At 37.8% G+C, this 22,640-nt stretch overlaps 1 protein-coding gene across 2 annotated transcripts in view; it reads left to right on the top strand.

Moving 5' to 3' along the window:
- Nucleotides 1-22,640, top strand: part of LOC125228263 (peroxisomal acyl-coenzyme A oxidase 3) — a 38,346-nt gene that overhangs the window by 5,588 nt on the left and 10,118 nt on the right. The window contains exons 4-8 of one of the 2 annotated variants that reach the window (XM_048132760.1): nt 1,792-1,809; nt 2,811-2,969; nt 8,274-8,421; nt 17,043-17,217; nt 21,930-22,072. In XM_048132760.1, the coding sequence (XP_047988717.1) occupies nt 1,792-1,809; nt 2,811-2,969; nt 8,274-8,421; nt 17,043-17,217; nt 21,930-22,072 (643 nt within the window). The remainder of the gene's footprint in view (nt 1-1,791; nt 1,810-2,810; nt 2,970-8,273; nt 8,422-17,042; nt 17,218-21,929; nt 22,073-22,640) is intronic. The other variant, XM_048132761.1, reaches the window with a different exon arrangement.

Here is a 22,640-nt window from a genome sequence, read left to right as displayed (position 1 = left end):
ATGCACTGTGATTACACATCTTACTTTGAAATTAACTCTCTATAATACTCGATCCTCTTTGCCTATACAAATAACGATGAATATTTATGAAGTTACAACTCTTCCCTTCACAGAACTTAATTTAGATAGAAGAAACAAATTCATATATTTGTAAATGGGCCGAGCGTGTCAAATTTTGTACTGAAGTTGATTCTTGCCTGTAATTTTAAATATGTCTCAGGCTCTTGATTGTTCATAATTTTTGTGTTGTTGCAATTGAATATCACGTAACGAGGCATTTTTTATGTTTTGGTTGACTTCAACTTACAAAAATTGACGCCCGAAAGCTGCAAGCTGCGAGTAAAGACGGACAACTCAGTGGATTTCACTGAGTTCATTTGACACGCTAAGTAGATACGTTTGCTTGATCTATGGTATATATGACATCTGTGCCTCCCTTACATAAGTAATTCCTTAAAAGACGAATAATCCTCTATGATCTTATGGTAAATTAATGGCGTTTGCATCGTGGTTTAGAGTCACGTGGGCGAGGGGCACACAGCTAGCGACCGCATAGCGTCTTTAAGATGCAAACGCGCGACAGCTTCGCTACAAAAAAGACGTCTCTTCCCTTACTTATTCATCTATGATAACATTGATAACATGATGCGCTGCAAAGCCATAGCTTCCAAACAAGTGTTTTATTAATATATTGTCGCCCATTGACTAATTATGATTCACACCAATTATCAGTAAGGGTATTTTCCTTATCTAAATAAGTTTGTAAATACTGCGTTATCGTATGCACAGGTATTCTACGTAGATGACTCAGTATTGATAAGGACATTTCAAGACAGTATGTCATTGACATTGTTCTGAAATGGCGGTTATCAAAATTATACCTTCAACTATTTACAATTTGAATTTTTTGCGGGTCTTACAACTTGTAATCTTGAGGGACAACTTAAAAATTTACATACATAACGGGGGCGTACTGACACTGGTGACCGCAATGTCTTATACCCTTAACCCTTCTTTGCATGGCGATGGAAAATTCCATCTTAACATTGTCATATTAATGAAAGATATTATCAACATTTATTATCAAGTTTCACAGTTATGTCACAGTTTCGTTTTCTTTCAATCCCTTATTTGCCAAGAGTGGCACTGAAACCTGAGTAGTTTCATGTGCTCTGCCTACCCCTTCATGGGACACAGGCGTGATTGTATGTATGTATTATCAAGTTGTAAGGCCCACTTGCACCAACCAACCACTTAACTCAGGGTTAGTGGGCTGTCAACTGTCAAATTCCATATAAAATGGTGGGTTAACCCAAGGGTTTGGAACTTCCGGTTCGAACGCCATCTTAGCGGTATCGTGTCGTGAATAATTTCTCCTTCTTTTGCTCATTAATGTTGTTTAAAGTGTAATATCGATAGCTTATTATGCAGTAAACTAATGTTATAGTGAGATACTGATGAAGAATTAATCTCGAAACGCGTTTAGCCACTTTTTTCTCGTCAACGGCCGATAGTTCACGTGTCCTTGTAAAATCTAGCTATCAATTTACAAGTGCCAACTACCGTACACTGTCGTACTTATCGTACCAAAATCAATAACAATTAGCTTAATATACCTTGACACTGGCAAAATAGTCCCACCAATGGACTGAGGCCATTTAATTTTAAAAACTTAACCCGAGGGTCACCCCTCCATTTCCAGTGGTGCAAGTGGCCCTAAGTGTAGTTATTTTAGAAATTGAATCTATTTTCGTGTTTATCTGTGATAGATTTTTTTCATTATTTTTCCAGTGCTCACCATACCAGCAGGTATGATATATCTATAAATTGTTAAAAAAAAAATATCAATTAATGGTTAGCTGTAAGGCCTCAGTGGACGCTCGGAGCGTTTGGCGGGGCGGGCGAGCGTGCGTCCACTCTATGCAGCGTCGACTCAGGACACTTGTGAGCTTCAATTGTTTGACAAGCACGCCGCACGCTCCGTCTCGCTGCACGCCCAATACGATCGTGCACTCAGGCCTTAAATTTGATATTTACATACAAATTAGAACGAGAGTGTACTGACACTGGTAACCTTAAGTTGTCTTATCTGACTTACCCTTAAAGTCATATTTTAGATTGTAGTCAACCGGGGTTGCCATTGTTCTAAAACGTTCCTGCGTGTGTCCTTTAACACGCAGGAAAATTTTAGAACAATGGCAACCTTACCTTCAAATAATGTTGTCAAAACTTTTGTGTGCCTGGGCATTTTCAGAATTTTGGACTCCCCAATTAGCGTAAGTTGTTAAAAATTTACTCACTGTCAGTTTTGTGACGATAATTAAGCATGGAATTTCAATAAATTGTTCTTGTGTTAATTACATAAACTTTAAAGCGATAATCTACATTCAGAATGTAAAACACATTTTATGCTTAATTGTCGTCACAAAACTGACAGTGAGTTAATTTTTGTTAACAACTTTTGCTAATTGGGGGACCCAAATTCTGAAGACGCCCGCCTATATGACATGTATGTGTGACATGTAGAAGGATCTATCTAATAATAATTTATTATATTGCCTTATTGAAGGTGAACTACAATGACAGATATGTATAGCCTGATCAGAAATATATGACTATTGTCAAGAGGGCGCTGTTATTCTGATATATTCGTTGTTAGTTCAGTATAATATGAAAAAAATAGTTGTAATGAAATTCCGCAATATGGCGTAGTGACGTGTGGGATACATTTTTTTTGTTACTTTATTTGCAATAAGGATGGAATACCATTTTAGCATAATAAAAACTAATATAAATATTCTTGTCCCCAGACCAGAGTTATAATGACAATCAACGAGGCAATCCAGTCTCTCAACCCTAGTGTATCAGTCAAGATGGCTATCGGGATATATTTGCCTTCAAACGCTTTGCTTTCGCTGGGTACTGAGCGGCATTACAAGTTCTACGAGGCACTACTTGTTAAGAGAAAGGTAAGTGACAACCCTAGCGAGTTTAGATGACAATTTTAAAAAACAGTGGTTCAACTGTCAACTCTAGTCGGGCCGGGATATATCTGCCTTCAAACGCTTTGCTTTCCCTGGGTACTGCGCGACATTACAAGTTCTATGAGGCACTACTGGTTTAGAGAAAGGTGAGTGACAACCCTAGCGAGTTTAGATGACAATTTTAAAAAACAGTGGTTCAACTGTCAACTCTAGTCGGGCCGGGATATATCTGCCTTCAAACGCTTTGCTTTCCCTGGGTACTGCGCGACATTACAAGTTCTATGAGGCACTACTGGTTTAGAGAAAGGTGAGTGACAACCCTAGCGAGTTTAGATGACAATTTAAAAAAAACAGTGGTTCAACTCTAGTCGGGCCGGGATATATCTGCCTTCAAACGCTTTGCTTTCCCTGGGTACTGAGCGACATTACAAGTTCTATGAGGCACTATTGGTTTAGAGAAAGGTGAGTGACAACCCTAGCGAGTTTAGATGACAATTTAAAAAAAGTCTTCCGAAAGTCAAGCGTCGTGGAATGTATTGGGCCCTATACATTTCTCTTGACTTTCCAAACAGACAAACCATCTTTGCTGACACGCTAGGGTTGAAATTGAACCAGTGTTTTTTTTTTATAAAGGTGACCTACTTATAAATGACTCAAACATAGAAGTTCTATTCTAAATTTAGATTCTTCTAGAAAATAAGGTTTTCAAATTCGCTTAAAAATAAACCTCTCAGTTTTATTAGAGGTTAACTTGTGAAAATATTAAACATTTATTATTTTTGGCAAATCGAGGAAAAATATTTATTTGCACTGCAAATGTTCTCAACCATGTTCTGATTGTCATTGGAAATCCCTTCATGTGCAAGAGTATAATTTTAAATATCATCACTACTGTGAAAAAAATCTCGTAAATATCTCACACTGCTACTTAAACTTGAAACGCAGTTACTGTATATGTGTCATTATCTGGGTAAAACCTTATTGTCGATGGCGCTTACAGCGTTATGAGCGAGGTTCGTGTACAAATACGACGCCGCGCAATAAGGTCCCTTTACCCAGATAATGTCACATATCGTCACTACTTTTGAAAAAACTTGTATCTTCGTCTGTCAATGAAAAGAAAATTGTAGTAAGTGTGTATGGAATGCATATAGACTTACTGCGTTTTAACTTTGAGGAGCAGCGTGAGATACGAGATTTTTTAAAAGTAGTGACGATATGCCGTCCCATGCATAGTTAATGCATTCTTCTATTCATTTCATTAACAAAGATACGAGTTTTATTCAAACTAGTGACGATATGTAATTTCTTCCATACTCTTACCTAACGCTTTTATTAATGAACACTATTTATAAATGCACACACATTTTCATGACTTTTAATAACTGAGTTCGTACCGCGTAGAATCTCATCAAGGTACCTAACCACAAAATTAAAATTTTGAAAAATCCCCCGACCGCGACATAGTAGACCGATTTTTATGAAACATGGCTAAGAACACTCGCGACTGACTCAGCTTTCAAACAAAAAAAAACTAAATCGAAATAGGTTCATCCGTTCGGAAGCTACGATGCCACAAACAGACACACACACAGAGAGACAAACAGACGGACAGACAGATAGACGGTCAGACAGACAGACAGACACGTCAAACTTATAACACCCCGTCGTTTTTGCGTCGGGGGTTAAAAATCTAATAACGTCAAGTGAAATCAGGAAAAATACAGGTTTTCTTTTCAGTGATAATTACACAAAAACTACAGTTATTATAACTCAGACAGCGAGAAGTAAAATATAGAAAATACTTATGTAAATAGAAAACATTCAGGAAATAGTACATTACGATATAAAGTGCGCAAAAAATGGCAGTTCGAATCGAAACGAGTTTCGATCAAAACACGAGTTACGAATTTCCTTTTCGCACGTGTATACGAGTATTTCAGTACACATGGCCGTCCGAAGTTTCGACCTGACAAGAAATAAACCACTTCTTGCAGTAGTGCGTAAAAAATCACCATCTGTACTGAAAAATGTACTCACCACACAAAGAGATGCCCTTGCCGGGATTCGAACCCAGGACAGCCATCACAGGCAGGGTCACTATGCCGGGGTGAAACGCCGGAGTGGGTTTAGTGGGAAGGGCCAAGTTTCCCCCCTCTCGCTGGGAGAGGGGAAATAAACGGCGAGTCCCACACATCAAGGCTCCAGTACACAATGGCCTGTGATGGGCCACGCTTTGCAATGCACAATTGTAGGCCACGATCACTTGGTGTTCACACAGTGGCGCATGTCTCATTGCTGGCTGGCAAACCACTTGCGATGGACATAGAAGTAATTACGGCTGCGGCTATTTATTTATATACTGTTTACAAGTATTACAGGCTCAGATTGATATAAATCAATAAACTTTAAAGTTTCTTCATTGCTCCACGGTACTGATATTTTGGGCGATCAAAAATTCTAGTTCTAGCAACAAAAAAGTGCACTATCCCGGTCAGGCGGTCGGTGACAAACTAAACAATGGCCGATTGTGTGAACACCACAGGCCACGCTACGCCACGATTCCTTTGAAGTGTGCCCAAAAAACCGACAACTCCCCGATTGCGCACCACGATTGACAATTGTCCGCCATCATACACCATTACCCCCTGTACACAATGGCGATGGCCTGTAGTGGGCCAGCATGGGCCATTGTGTACTGGAGCCTTCATGTGTTAAGCTGCATACACACTTACACAGACACACTCCGTCAAAAAACGCAGGGTCACTACCCGCCATGCCAGTCGATAAACTCATCTCTGCACTTTTAAACCCTGCACGTCATCATTACGCAAATGTTCTCTGGAAATAAAAACCTCATTTTGGATACACGTGACTTTATTATAAACAATACAGAAAATTAACATACAATTTCAAAATAATATAATTTAAAATAACAATCGGTGAAAAACGTACGAGATTCCTAATTTCTTTAGTGTTTAATATTTATTGTGCGAGGTCTCGCCATTGTTTGATATTGCTTATTGCTGACGTGGTATAGTTAAATTTGAAATAAGTGTTTACGTCTGTTTTAAGGATAAAGTTAAGGTGCAAAACATAAGTCTTCCTTGAATGCTGAGGATACAGTAGCGGAAAATAATCTATCATATTTTTTTGGACATATTTGCATACTTATTTCATTATTTTTTTAATAACGACTATTGCCTTTACCCTCAACTAAGAGGGGTTCTCGTCTTGTACTGATACTGCAATTACCTTATTGATAATGTTATTTCACTAAACAAATATTTACTAATTTATTATTAAATCAATTTCTTAAATTTGAATCTTAAGTAGTGTAATATAAAATAAGTACTGTAACTGCATGATAGAGTCACGAAATCAAATAATATAATCATTTTCTAATGTTACAATTAATTCTACGCTATTATTCTTGTAAGATTATTATTTTATAAGTTCTGCGAGAAATAAAAGGCTTTTTTATTTTTATTTATTATTGCGATGTCGATGAAATTTATAATATACCGATTGGGATAGGTGGCGTGCTCTCGTTTTGGAGGCCAAGATTCTCTTTGGATCGCAGAGCCATATTAGTTAGTTAGGCTCTCGTGTTTGCCCACGGGCCACGTTCAATTGGCCCTAAAACTCAACTATAGGTATTTTACTTCAAACTTGTGACATTGACTTAGCAAGTCAGCTCTATAAAAATATCTATCAACATAGCTTGTCTGGCTCTAGAATGATAATTATAGAACTATAATGATCATTATTATAGTGTTATGCAAAAAAATAAAGAACATTGAAATTGTCAGGAGGTTTGTTAGGAGGTATGTGGAGGATCGTAATACAATTTTAATGAAACCTCTTGATGTAATTAATGTATAATTAAATATCTGAGAAGTTTGTGCTAGAAACAGATGCGAAATTAAAATTGTTTTATAGGATGACACGACGATTGCGCATTTTTTTTACATTTGCCGCTTTTTTCTAGTGACGGAATAACCTAAGAAAGATTTAGTAAAAACGTAACGGAACGCCTCAGTCCGACCCCGCTAAGGCACTGGTCCCACCGCGAGCTAGTAAGCTATGAGCTATCGTCTATAAAAAACCAACTAAAAGAGAAGAAAAAATAAAAGAGACACGGTGATTTTGATAGCTCACCGCTGGGCGAGTAACTACATATATATAAACATCGGGTGCGCCAAAGTTCATATAAAATTGTTATATAGATTATTGGTAGACCGAAAATGTTTCTCATACAATTTTACATTATAATGATCATTATTTATAACAATTTTATGTTAATAACTATCGTAACTTCGAATGACTTATGTTCATAATGTCATTCATCATAAATACGTTTTATACTAATGTTTATGTTTATATACTTATTGATCATAACGATTGCGAGTAATATAATTTATCGTTATATTATTGTTAACAGAACAGACATCACATGTGACAGTCCAGTTAGGTGCGACGACGAGCGTAGCGAGGAGGAGCGTGTTAGGTTGACCGTGAGCTAACCAGAAACGACTTTTTAATGTAAATTGTATATGTATGTCACTAAAAGCTCCAAGCGCGCTTCTATAAATGGCACAAGTTTTTCATAGAACTTCCCCAAAACGTTTTAAATAATTTTATGATGAATCATTTTCTTAAACACAAAATTATGAATGTTATTAAATATTTGTATAGAATTTATGATTAAAAATTTTCGACTAAATGATTATTATGAACAGTGATAGTAGTACTATTGATAATAATGAAACAAAATTATGATAAGTAAAATTATGACAAATGATCATTCGGAGCACAAATCGGTATAAGCAATAATTTTATAACAAATAATTTTATATGAGCCAATATGGAATTATGGACCCATAAACATCGCCAGCGTCAAGATAACTACTATTGTTTTAAAATTGGTATCTTATTTAACGCTGGTCTTGGTTGCCGTTAGCAAGTGATCTTTTGAGACCTGTCCAAGCAATCACGTCAGTACATATATTTCAACAAAAATTAAACTTGCGAGATCTGGAAAGAGATTACAAATATTAAAACTAGATATATTACTTACTATTGTTTTATAATTGAACATTAATTTATTATTTTAAGTTATGTCTGAGACTAATTAGAGTTTACCTAGTGGTTGCATGGAGCGAAAATTAGCAAGTGATCTATTGAACAGATTTCTGCTTTAAGATGTTTTTTATCTATAAGGGTTCCTAATTTTAAAAGACAACATTGTACTTTGTCAGACTTTTAATAACCTTTAACCCTTTACAGATCCTAGCAGCATTCGCGTTGACAGAGGTGGCGCACGGTTCGGACGCTCGACTTATGCGCACGACCGCGACTTACGACGCGACCGCGCGGGAATTCGTGCTACACTCCCCCGACTTCGAGGCGGCCAAATGCTGGGTTGGTAACCTAGGTAAAATTCACATTATATTGACATTTACTCATTATGGCGGCGGTTTTTGGCCTTTTTTTATGATGGAATGGAAAGCGGTCACCGTATTCAGAGAAAGACGATGGCACCTGGAGGAGTCGGCAAAGATGCCTGAGATCGAGGAGTTGCCGGGTTAGTGGCCGAACCCAATATCATCGGCGAAACGAAAGCCCACAGACTTCGCTGGTTCGGTCACTTACTCAGAATGGGAGACGATCGGGCTGTCAAGAGAGGTTCTTGGGTCGACCGGCTGGATGGAGACCGCCGGCGGGTCGAAGGTACCGCTGGGAGGACAGTGGGTGGAGGATGGACGCTTCAAGTCAGTGACTGGCAAGAGGCTGCGCAGGATCGGAACAGGTGGCGATCTCTCTTTCTGTGGCCAAATTCACTTTGGATCACTGAGCCAAAGGGTTAGTTAGACTTAAAGGACTTTAGGCTTAGAATGAAAAAATAGTCATTGCACGTAGATAACAAGAATAAACTGAATAGTGAAGGAGGTAGGGCATAGCGAATGATATTCCGCTTTGTGTGGTAGGGCACAGCACAGCCGATATCATCTCGCTCGAATCTAGAGCAGAGCCCAACTGGGGAAGTACCTCCGCCTTACAGAAGACCGCAGCCAAAGAGCACTAGACACTACTCATAGTGTTGTGTTCCTGCCGGTGAGTAGGCTGCCAGAGCTCAACGAGGGTGCGGTGTGCTGGCGACGGAAGGACTAATTTGTTCTGCCCTGTTGTCCTTTGAGTCGTCGGCAACCAGAGCCCTCCTTAGAACTTTTACACTCCTTTTTGCTGTGTAGAAGCGAAAGGGAGTGTACAAGTTTTTAATGGGTTGGCAACGCGCATTTGACACTCCTTGGATTGCAGACGTCAATAGGTTACGGTGACCGCTTTCCATCAGGCGGACCGTATGCTTGTTTACTACCAACGTAGTATAAAAAAAGTATTCAATTCGTAGTCGTTTTTTTACGGGATTTCAACGGGGTTAAACATATGAATTATGAATTATCATTATCATATCAACCATTTATTGCCCACTACTGAGCATATCGTCACTACTTTTAAAAAATCTCGTATCTCACGCTGTTCCTCAAAGTTAAAACGCAGTAAGTCTATATGCATTCCATACATACTACAATTTTCTTTTCATTGACAGACGAAGATACAAGTTTTTTTAAAAGTAGTGACGATATGTCTCTCTTTGATTATGCCATTTATTCGGATCCTAAGCCAAGATTGAATAGAAAAAATAAATCGACTTCATGCTGGATTTGTATTCGGGGTAAATCAACATTTACTTACTTCTGGCTATGAAAATAGGCCTATTATTCTTATACATAGCAAATTGCGAAGCAGAGTTTTGCAATGCGTGCAATCGGATTTTGCGCAATCCCAATGTGCATAAAAATTTTTACTCACTATAAAACTGAATTGACTCAACATGGCGTCAATTGCCTATTAGATAAGTTGCATCGATAGCATGGTCGCACGATGAACGATAAAACATCAGGCCATCCCTATCGCACTTGCAAATAGTGCGAAAGGGCCTGATGTTATATCATTTATCGCGCGACCATATTTGCCTGCCTGTAGGCCTAGCACATGATGGCCGCGGGAGTATGTCGCCGCGAGATAGATGCCACGTCTTCTTCTAACTGTATTAATGACATAAGGACGGGTAGTCTATCTCGCGGCGACATACTCCCGCGGCCATCATGTCTTCCGTGTAAGCTTACAAAAAATGCCACAGCTATGTAAATAAAATATTGGGGGACACAGATCAACCTCATTATCGTATCAAAGAGGATCGAGTATTATCGAGTTACAGTCAAAGTAAAATGTGTAATCACAGTGCATAGACTGCCATCTCTCGATACAAGCTTAAAACTTTTGAACCTCAGTTTTGACAATTTGACCCATATTGTTAGCTTGATGTGTTAAAATGTCAAATATTAATATTAGCGCCATCTAGCCGAGCGTTCCGCAAAGGTGTAACGCCATCTAGACCACCGTACCTTTTTCTCTAGGGCTTTGAGGTACGTTTTTTTCTTAGACTTTATCCGTCTATACGTCTTTGTATCATCCCTTTATCGCCCACTGCTGAGCATAGGCCTCTCTTCTAGTACGCCTCTTCTCCCGGTCCTGAGCTAGTCTCATTCAGTTGTAACCTGCAATTTTGCGGTTGTCGTCTACACAACGAGCAACTTCTTACAATTGTTGTAAAACTAAGCGGTTACACAACTCGGACACTGGCGATCAAATATATTGAAACGCCGCCTGAATGTTAGCTCGTGTATGTGAACGCGTACTATTTTGTATGAGTGAAATATGACAGGTCGACTGTTCGTGTTTTTGACAGGCGCGTAACTGTGAGGTAACCGAAAGGGGCGCCGCGGCACTTTCAGCGCGTCGCCTGAGTGGCCATACTGTACGATAGTACTCTTTATTTTATTATACTATGGCGGTTATATGTCTGTATCGAGTTATATCTGTCTTTACTATAAATAGCATGAATCTGTATGAATGTTCTAGTTTTAACAATGTATGTAATCAGAATGATTAATGATTATATTTAAGTACACAGTCTTAATTGCTAGTGTCAAGCCATCAAGCGTCATATCATTAAAAAACCCATTGCCATTCAAGTTTTATATATTTTTGTCACCATTTAATGTCATCTGTAGGTATAATTATATATATTTTACTAGAAACCTCTGACCCAGTCAACATGTTTCAATGTAAGGTAATAAATATCACGTTTTGAGGTCGTAAGATCACAAGTTGGCACTAGTGAAGTTGTAAAAATTGAGTTATTTATGTTATACGATATTTATTGTGTTTTGGTTGTTATCGATATGGACTTTACTCAATTTTGCCGAGGCTATGATTGCACAAAATAATTTTAGCGATAAAAGGGAATATTATGTGTTACTATGCTCCAAAACTTTATAGTAACAATTTAAATAAAAATATAAATATTAGGATAGGACATTAGATAACTTTAAACAAATTCCTTAAAGACGCCTTTTCAAATGACTTCGTATTACAACACCTAACTAAATAGACTTGACTGTAGATAAAATAAAAATTTTATACCATGGCTTAGCGAAGTAAAGCATCAGATATAAGGAAAACATGGACAGAACTTATTTTTTTTTGTCCTTGGAACCTCCTAGTGCCACGGTTTCTATTTATCCAAAAGGCAGGTTAGAAATATATAATTCAGTAACTGAGTTGACCGTGACGTCACTCAATTCGTATTATCAAACAAATTCCATATTAGAAAGACAAAAAAAGTTCAAATTTGTTTTATAATGATTTTAACAGTTCTATCAAATCCCTTAAAGAAGCTGATTTTTGAAATAGGAGGCAAGTCAAATAACTTCATATTATGCCTATTCTCGCGACGTGTCACACGAAAAGTCAGTTACGGGTCGAAAACTGAGCTAGCGTGGGGACTATAGTCCGAGCCCTCTCATGCCTGAAAGAAGGCCTGTGCCAACAGTGGGACGTATCTAATATATATATAGGCTCAGTTATTTATTTTTTATTTATTTTGCGGTTCGGACGCAACAATTTAACATTATACACCGTGTTTTTATTGAATTCCGTTAAGTTCGGCATATAGTTAGGCCCATTATAAGAAATAGAATAGCATAGTTAGTTTTTTTTTAATTTGTAACTTTTTTCTGAAAAACACCATACACCTGCGATAGATGTTACAACAATTGCTTTTAAGAAACGGGATTTGTGTGTTCGATATGCGATTGACATATCATAGTTTTGACACTTACTTAGTGTGAGTTAATGGTAAAGCCCGTTTCTCAATCAGCAATTAAAGTAACATCTTTCGCAGGTGTATGGTTTTTTTTTAGAAAAAAATACGAATTTAAGAAAACTAACTATGCCATTCTGTTACTTATAATGGACTTAATTATATGCCGAAGTTAACGGAATTCAATAAAAACACGGTGTATTATAAATATTATAATACTTTTTTTGAAATGAAACTTCTAATGCGGCTTCCAACTGACAGCGTTAAACGTTTAACGCTCAGTGTTGCCAACTCGAATTTTGAAAAACAACACACTACCAAGATACACTTCTTCTGCCCGGTGGTCTCCGCGCACTATTTTTCTCGACGTTGTACTGGCCGTGGTCACGAAAGGGAGAGTATTAAGAGGCCACACGTATTAAGGGGCCATACGGTTTTCATCGATTTTAGATAAGTTTTGAGTTGAAACTCCTAAATTTGCACTAAAGATAGAATTATAAGACCAATGGCTATCGGTTCTTCAATCTTTTATCTCTATTCGTAAGAGCCATATTTTGAAATAAATTAATACTTATTTTTTTATGATTTTTTAAAAATGGTCTAAAAAAAACACTTATCGAAATTTGATTTTAGTGAAGGGTGTTTTACATACATGAAATCTACATGTCTGGATTTACCTTTGACTTTTCTGAAGATCCAAGAGAGATTTTAATTTTAAAGTAATTAAAACAAAAGTTATGATCAAAAAACAGTTTTTGACCCTAAAATTGTTCAACTTTGGTGCCAAATATCACAGAAATAATGAGCTTTGAAGTAATTATAAGATACTATTTTGTTTAAAGACGATGCTGTTAATATGATAGGCTTTAGAAACTATCACAATATCAATGGATTGAAATCGAAGGTCATTGGCGCAGGGAACGCCCTTAATAAAAGGTGAAAAAAAAGTAAATAGGCTACTTGCCTCCTAGTCAAATCAGCTTCTTTTTAAGAACTGTCAAAACGAATTTGAACGTCTTTCTAATATGGAATTTATTTGAAATTGAATTGAGTGACGTCTCGGTCAACTCAGTTACTTTATATATTTCTACCTGACTTATTAAATAGAAATTCGATTTAAAAATATTTCAAACTATTATCTAAATATATAAAAGAAGAAGCTGACTGACTGACATATCAACGCACAGCCGAAACCGCTGGTCCTAGAGATTTCAAATTTGGCACGTAGGTTCCTTATATAGTGTAGAGGAGCACTAAGAAAGGATTTTTCAAAATTCACCTCCTAAGGGGGTCAAATGGGGGTTCAAAGTTTGTATGGGGAAACAAGATTAGTTTGACTATTTTATTCGAAACTTCACAGGAAGATTCCTTAAGACATATGACTGAATACGTGTTTCAGGTTTTTTGAAAATTTAACCCCTAAAAGGGTGAAAAGGGGGTGATAACGTCAAAAAATCAATATGGGTATCGTTTTTATGGTTTATCGGGTCGCTGATCACGATAAATACAACGTTTTTAAAATCTAACGAGGCGGAAGTGAAATACCTTCTCCCCTGTTGTGGTGCAATGGGGTTTAAATATCAAAAAAATATATAAAAGAAGATATTGACTGACTGACTGACATATCAACACACAGCCGAAACCGCTGGTCCTAGAGATTTCAAATTTGACACGTAGGTTCCTTATATGGTGTAGAGGAGCACTAAGAAAGGATTTTCCAAAATTCACCTCCTAAGGGGGTCAAATGGGGGTTCAAAGTTTGTATGGGGAAACAAGATTAGTTTGACTATTTTATTCGAAACTTCACAGGAAGATTCCTTAAGACATATGACTGAATACGTGTTTCAGGTTTTTTGAAAATTTAACCCCTAAAAGGGTGAAAAGGGGGTGATACAGTCAAAAAATCAATATGGGTATCGTTTTTATGGTTTATCGGGTCGCTGATCACGATAAATACAATGTTTTTAAAATCTAACGAGGCGGAAGTGAAATACCTTCTCCCCTGTTGTGGTGCAATGGGGTTTAAATATATAAAAGAAGATATTGACTGACTGATTGATATATCAACACACAGCCGAAACCGCTGGTCCTAGAGATTTCAAATTTGGCACATAGGTTCCTTATATGGCGTAGAGGAGCACTAAGAAAGGATCTTTCAAAATTCTCCTCTTAAAAGGGTGAAATGGGGGTTCAAAGTTTGTATGGGGAAACAAGATTAGTTTGACTATTTTATTCGAAACTTCACAGGAGGATTCCTAAAGACATATTATGACTAAGTAAATACATGTTTCAGGTTTTTTGAAAATTTGACCCCTAAAGGGGTGCAAAGGGGGTAAAGTCAAAAACACAATATGGGTATCGTTTTTATGGTTTATCGGGTCGCTGATCACGATAAATACAACGATTTTAAAATCTAATGAGGTAGAAAAGAAATTTTCTCCCCTGTTGTTGTGTAATGGGGTTAAAATATCCAAAATAGCCATAAGTATAGCTTTAGTTTTTATCTTTACTTCTGGTTCAAGAGATTTCAAATTGACACGGAAGTTCCTTAGAGGAGCACTAAGAAAGGATTTTTCAAAGTTCACCTCCTAGCATGATAATTTGACAGGGGCAAGGACAGGACAGGGACAGGGACAGGGACAGGGACAGGGACGGGGACGGGATAGGGATAGGGATAGGGATAGGGATAGGGATAGGGATAGGGATAGGGATAGGGATTGGGATTGGGATTGGGATTGGGATAGGGATAGGGATAGGGATAGGGATAGGGATAGGGATAGGGATAGGGATAGGGATAGGGATAGGGATAGGGATAGGGATAGGGATAGGGATAGGGATAGGGATAGGGATAGGGAGGGGATAGGGAGAGGGAGGGGATAGGGATAGGGATAGGGATAGGGATAGAAATAGGGATAGAAATAGGGATAAAAATAGGGGACGGGGACGGGGATAGGGATAGGAGAGGGACGGGGACAGAGACGGGACGGGAACGGGGACGGGGACAAAGATAGAGATAGGGACGGGGACAAAGATAGAGATAGGGACGGGGATAAGAATAGGGATTGGGGTCGGAATAATCGGTCGGCAATCGATATCTAGGCAGTGTAAAATGCAGGTGGCTCAGTGGGAAGGTATTAGTAAGTAGGCATCGGCGAGTATCCTGCATCCGTAATAACTATTACATTCAATGTGCTGTAAGAAGATCGTTGTTTGCTTGCCTTTTATATGTTTACGTTTGCAATAAGTATAAGCAAAATGGAAAAAAATGTAAGCGATAATGCAAGGAAGTACTTTTTACCCTACCGACCATAGCGTCGAGATACTGGCTATGTGGGTTGTATGAAGTTTCCCCAGTATAAATATTTATATAGGTAAAATACATACATATTCGTACCTACTACCTACGCTGTGGTCGCTGTGTAACAATTATACAATCATTGCAAGAATTTCTTTAAAAACAATAGGTGTAAGGTACAGTCAGCCAAAACCGGACCGTACAGCAAATAGATCAGTTACAATGGCCCTCCAGTCGAGAATTGCCCCGCTTTACCTTAATCGAAATAATCGCGGACAGATGTACCTACAAAGAAACCTACGGATCCAAATGAAAATCTTATTTTTTGTAAACATTTCAATAAGAATACTTTTATTACGCGGGCGAAGCCGCGGGTAAAAGCTAGTATCTCTAATAATTATCTGATGCTTTATTGCGTGCATGGTACTCGTATATAATATTTTATTTTAACTACGGTCAAGTTCCCTATTTAACGCAATCGACCGGGAAGTGACTAACTTGTTATTAACCTTTCCTAATCAATTTCAAATAACTTATTTACATAGTTACACACGTATGGTGGCAACTGTCTAAATAAGTTACAAGTGTATTATTAACGAAAAACAACGGAATTAGGTATTAGTTATTTTTACTTAGTCATAACATAATATTTTGTTTACTTCATTGGCCTCGAAAATGCGGGTTAAATTATTGCAGGTTTCTCAGGTTACACCTTAGTCACCTTATATTTTATGCAAGTTATTGCCGGTTTAAGTTATGCCGAATTTGTAAGTTCACATTTTTGACACATTTGTTTTGAAGTATGTTGCAATACATGGCTAAGACATATCGTTTGCCAAATCTAACGATTAATTTCGAATTGGTTGAACCGATTAGGCCCTATGTACAAGGAGGCGCTTAAACAAATAAACGATTTCTATCAACTTTTGTGGACGCTGTCATGTGTCAAAAAGAGGTTCTTACAGCTCATATATACAATAGACATGACAAATTGACAACAGTAATACGCTAACTATAACGCTCTTAGGACACTTTAGGGATATTTTCTTTGTTACATTTTCGTATTTCTTATCAGAAAGTGTCACCCTCCATTTGTCAGTCCTTAAATACATAATGATGTATAATTGTATACATATAATATACGCATCATTTATTTTTGACTCTATCATTTATTTTTGACGACCGGTCTGGCTCAGTTGGTAGTGACCCTGCCTGCTGCGCCGCGGTCCTGGGTTCGAATCCCGGTAAGGGCATTTATTTGTGTGATGAGCATGAGCACAGATATTTGTTTCCTGAGTCATGGATGTTTTCTATGTATATAAGTATGTATTTATCTATTTAAGTATGTATATCGTCGCTTAGCACCCCATAGTACAAGCTTTGCTTAGTTTGGGGCTAAGTTGATCTGTGTAAGGTGTCCCCAATATTTATTTATTTTATTTTATTTTTATTGACAGCATGTCAAAATTTTAATTTGAATAAATCATTGTCAAAGTACAATACAATACTAACTAAAGTTTTCTTCTTTTTATAGGACGAACATGTACCCACGCCCTAGTTTTCGCCCAACTCATCACGCCGGATGGGGAAAACCACGGTCTGCACGGTTTCATGGTGCCCATCAGAGACCCGGAGACCTTGGAGACCTATCCAGGTCTCATTGTGGGGGATATGGGGGAGAAGATTGGAGTCAACGGGATTGATAATGGGTGAGTCACAGTTTTATGTATACACCCTGTTTTTATTGAATTTCTTTAACTTTAGCCTCTTGCCGCCCAATGTGCAATGAGATGTACATTTCAGTTCAATGGAATTTTAACTTTCACGTGAATAAATAAAGTAGGATTTCTTTTGTCTCTAAAATTTTTAGAACAAATGAACCTCAACCCAATTTAAAATGCAACTAGGATCAAAATTCTCTAGCAAAATGTTTGTATGGTGGGCGTTACGAGGTTGAGGGAAGATTCTTAGTTCAAATACAATCCATTTCGCTAAGAAACTAGCCTCTTAACTCTTACGGTTATCGAATTATTAAAAAAAAAACTGAACACGTGTGTGGCGTCCTTACCACTTCCTAATGATATTTGTTTTGACATGTGCCGTCAAATACTTCACAATGACTTTAATGTTATGATTAAGGTCCTCTGACACTAATTAATCCATTTATTATGTATGGAAACGGAAAAAAAATGTTTTTCGAATTTAACAAAAAGCGATATACAGGGTGGTTCCTAATGCTCATTTAGTTCAGCCAGACCAGCGACCGTTGCGGTAGGAAAGATCAGAACGAATGGGACCGAGTAGTGTCAAAATGATACGAATAGTCTACAGATAGTAACATTCCGGGCCGAAAGGTTGTAAGTAACCGAAGTTTAATATGAAAACTTGACTTTTTTTGTTGCTCTGCTCTCACTCTCGGTCGGCGCAGTCACACATTCGTTCTCGATCCAAACCGCTCGTGTTCGCCGATCCTGTACTGAACTAAATGAGCAAAGACCGATTCTCAGAGCACGGAAAGATTCAGTTCATTTCGGTTATTGATGGGATTTTATTCCTAACAGTTCATAGTTCGTGAACAACACAAGCCTAGTTCCTGAGGATGAACCTAACTGCGTGTCGAATTTAACGGAAAACAAAAATAAAATGGTGTATAATTATTCGCAAATTTTAATCTCCTAGGGCCAGCTGCATCAGCCACATTTGACAGACACATCATCGTCACGCAGCAGACGTCTATGGAACTTCCCATACAATAAAATTTAACGAACGCTTTAACGGTGACAGACGGTTTGATGCAACCGGCCCTTAGTGTTCAATGTCCTACTTAATAATGAAATTTGAATCTTAGTTAAATAGAATAGAGTTGCTTTTATTTTGTCTCTTTCGATTTTTTAACCCCCGACGCAAAAACGACGGGGTGTTATAAGTTTGACGTGTCTATTTGTCTGTGTGCGTGTCTGTCTGTGGCATCGTAGCTCCCGAACGGATGAACCGATTTAAATTTCGTTTTTTTTTTGTCTGAAAGCTGAATTAGTCGGGAGTGTTCTTAGCCACGTTTCATGAAAATCGGTCTACTATGGCGCGGTCGGGGGTTTTTCGATTTTTTTATTTTGTGGTTAGGTTATAAACAAAGTAAATTCAACTCTCATTTCTAACGCAATAGTATTCAAATGTAAGGTCAATGACAAAATCAACACTCAACAGTGCTCTGGCCAACATCATCATCATCAATATTTGACGACCGGTCTAGCGCAGTCGGTAGTGACCCTGCCTGCTACGCCGCGGTCCTGGGTTCGAATCCCGGTAAGGGCATTTATTTGTGTGATGAGCACAGATATTTGTTCAATGGATGTTTTCTACCTTATAAGTATTTATATATTATATATATATCGTTGTCTGAGTACCCACAACACAAGCCTTCTTGTTACCGTTGTCAATCTGTGTAAAAATGTCCTATAATATTTATTTATTTATTTATTTTAATATTATTATCATCATATGGTTGAATCAACTTTTTCTTGACTGTTATTGCCATGGTTACGGTCCCCTGAGTCACGCTGGTTTTATGCAAAATTATGCTACTGCAATTCCATGTTTGAAAGTGGTAAAATAATAAAAGGGCTTGTTAATACCAAAAAAATGCATGTTTGCATAGTTTAAGTAGCATCATTTTGCATAAAACCAGCGTGACTCAGGGGACCGTAACCATGGCAATAACAGGCAAGAAAAAGTTGATTCACCCATATAATATTCTTACATACTTAATCCAATTAATGAAATATGTAAGAATAACCTTACGAGTAAAGTAACAGTTAATAGCGTCATGGCAAGTAAATATTATTAGGAAGTAATAAAGGTCATGATACACTTGTTCAGTTATTAAAATTATTTGTTTAATAACTCAATAACAGTAACAGTTAATAGTTAATACATTAGGTTCTTAAATAAATTAATTGTATTTGGACTGAATAACCTTGCCTTGAAACAAAATTGGGTGTATAATATTATTGTTATCTGGGTGTAGCTTGCAGTCATCATCAAATATCGTGTGAAATAACGCTCCAAACGTATTAAAAAAACACAAATCGTTTTGTCAGCAAGTAGGCCACAGTAGTACAGTATGGACACTCCTGCTCCCCGCTGAAAGTGCCGCCCACCCCCGTTCTGTTACCTCACAGTTATCGCCTGTCAAAAACGCGAACAGTCGACCTGTCATATCTCATACAAGCATGGTACGCGTTCACCTACACGAGCTTAGAATGTGTGCTAGGAACGCGCCTCTTTCATATATTTGATCGCCAGTGTCCGAGGTGTGCCACAGGGGCACTTTTACATATCAGCATTACATTTAAGATTACAATAAGTGTTATGAATTTAACTAAAGTAGAAAGCTATTATAATATTAGATATGTATAAAGTTTTTAAATGTCGAATAACATCTAAAAACTGCACATGATATAAAGAAATACAAAAACAATAAATATTGTACAGGTCCGCGGTCAGAAGTAATAGTTATTTTTATACAAGGGGGCAAAGTTGAAAGTTGTATTTTAACGCCGAGTGTGGAATTGAAAAACGAGCAAGTGAAAGGATTCTATAGTTGAACCACGAGCGAGGCGAGTGGTTCGAGAATATAATCCTGAACTTGCGAGTTTTTTAACACACGAGAAGTAAAATACATTTTCACCCGAGTGTAACACAAAACTTTTCCCCTCACTATAGCGAGGAAACTACAACGCAAAAATAGTTATTTGTTATACAAGGGGGCAAAGTTGTATTTTAACGCCGAGTGTGGAATTGAAAAACGAGCAAGTGAAAGGATTCTATAGTTGAACCACGAGCGAAGCGAGTGGTTCGAGAATAGAATCCTGAACTTGCGAGTTTTTTAACACACGAGAAGTAAAATACATTTGCACCCGAGTGTAACACAAAACTTTTCCCCTCACTATAGCGAGGAAACTACAACGCAAAAAATACGTTTATTACTGCTTCCAGTAGTTCCACAGGTGGTAAATCATCTTTATTACTGGATTCACCTACTTTTATAAATTTGAAAGCAGTTAATTTGACTTTATTCAAGGTCAAATTACTTTACCCACTAGTGGATAAAATGCGTTTTTACCCGCTGGTATTAAAGGACAAAACACGTGTTTCCGAGCTAGTGAGGGGAAAATGCTTTTATCACTGCTTACAGTAGTTCCACAGGTGGTAAATCATCTTTATTACTACCCCTCACTATAGCGAGGAAACTACAACGCAAAAAATGCGTTTATCACCGCTTCCAGTAGTTCCACAGGTGGTAAATCATCTTTATTACTAGATTCACCTACTTTTATCAATTTTAAAGCAGTTAATTTGACTTTATTCAAGGTCAAATTACTTTAACCACTAGTGGATAAAATGCGTTTTTACCCGCTGGTATTAAAGGAAAAACACGTGTTTCCGAGCTAGTGAGGGGAAAAATATATTTTCATATTTAAATAGTTTCCATACTACTGTAAGTTTATTTTATGCGTGTGAAAGAGACGCGATGACAGCTCGCGAGTTATAGTTCGTCGCCGAGCGAAGAACTATAAACTGCTCGCTCTCTCTTTTATGTACACGGGAGCGAGTATCTTTTGTCCTTTTCTGTCACCGATAGCTCATGGCTAACTCGCTTTTGGTGGGACCGGTGCCTAAGATAACAACAACAACATACAATCACGCCGGTATCCCATAAAGGGGTAGGCAGAACACATGAAACTACTAAAGCTTCAGTGCCACTCTTGGCAAATAAGGGGTTGAAAGAAAACGAAATTGTGACATTGCAGTGACAGGTTGCCAGCCTCTCGCCTACGCCACAATTTAACCCAGATCCCATAGTCGCCTTCTACGACACCCACGGGAAGAAAGGGGCTGGTGAAATTCTTAACCCGTCACCACACAGGACTAAGATAATTCATCTGGTAATCCCGCTGGCTCCACAGAAAACTAGCGCCGTTGAGCACGCTAACCGTGTCAGCTGCAATGCTGAGTGGAGACCACCTCACATCCTTATAACCTAACCACAAAATTAAAATTTTGAAAAACCCCCCGACTGCGACATAGTAGATCGATTTTCATGAATCATGGCTAAGAACACTCCCGACTAACTCAGCTTTCACGGATGGACGGACGGACGTACGGACGTACGGACGGACCGACGGACCGACGGACGGACGGACAAACAGACAGACACGTGAAACTTATATCACCCAGTCGTTTTTGCGTCGAATACTTTTTACTTTGTGCAACTTTTTATCCTATGTTATCTATTGATGTTTGATGTGTTTTATCCTACTTTATCTATTGATTTGTTCTTACTGATGTGTTGCCAGAATAAATGATTTCTTTCTATTCTATAATCGATATACAAATAATAAACCCTATTCCTTTTGTCAAGGTTCATGATGTTCAACCAATACCGGATACCGCGCGAGAATCTCCTGAACAGAACAGCTGACGTCACCGAGGAGGGTATATACGAGAGTTCCTTCTCCGAACCTTCTAGAATACTTGGAGCCGCCCTAGAGAATCTATCTGCAGGTAATTTCAAACCTTATAATCTTAGCTTTAAGGTTAACTCGGGTCAAAGACATATATGTAACTCCGTATAGACAGCTACAGTCCAAGAACCATATAGGAAAAAGTACGGTGGCCTAGATGGCGTTACATCTTTGGGGACGCTCGGCTAGATGGCGCTAACATTAATATTTGACATTTTAACACGTATCAAGCTAAGAATATGGGCCAAATTGTCAAACCTGAGGTTTAAAAGTTTTAAGCTTGTGTCGAGAGATGGCAGTCTATGCACTATGATTACATATTTTACTTTTGACAGTAACTCACTATAATACTTGATCCTAAAATCGCACATCGCAAACAATGTAAACAAACTATTTTATAAAATATCAATATTTCAGCAAAATTTTATTATTTTAAAGGTTGAGGATCATAATGTGATATGAATTGATTAAATAACACATGGATTTAGCCAGTATCTGATGAGTTACAATGGAAATTGAAGACATTTTGACTACTAGGTTTGTTTACATTGTTCACAAATTCTATTGACGGTGACTTTATTTGCTAGGATTTTCAAAATGTTAGCCCG

This window comes from Leguminivora glycinivorella, chromosome 7 (genome assembly GCF_023078275.1).
Source record: "Leguminivora glycinivorella isolate SPB_JAAS2020 chromosome 7, LegGlyc_1.1, whole genome shotgun sequence".
Lineage (NCBI taxonomy): Eukaryota > Metazoa > Arthropoda > Insecta > Lepidoptera > Tortricidae > Leguminivora > Leguminivora glycinivorella.
The sequence above is the reverse complement of the archived record's forward strand: the minus strand, read 5'-3'. Positions and strand labels throughout refer to the sequence as shown.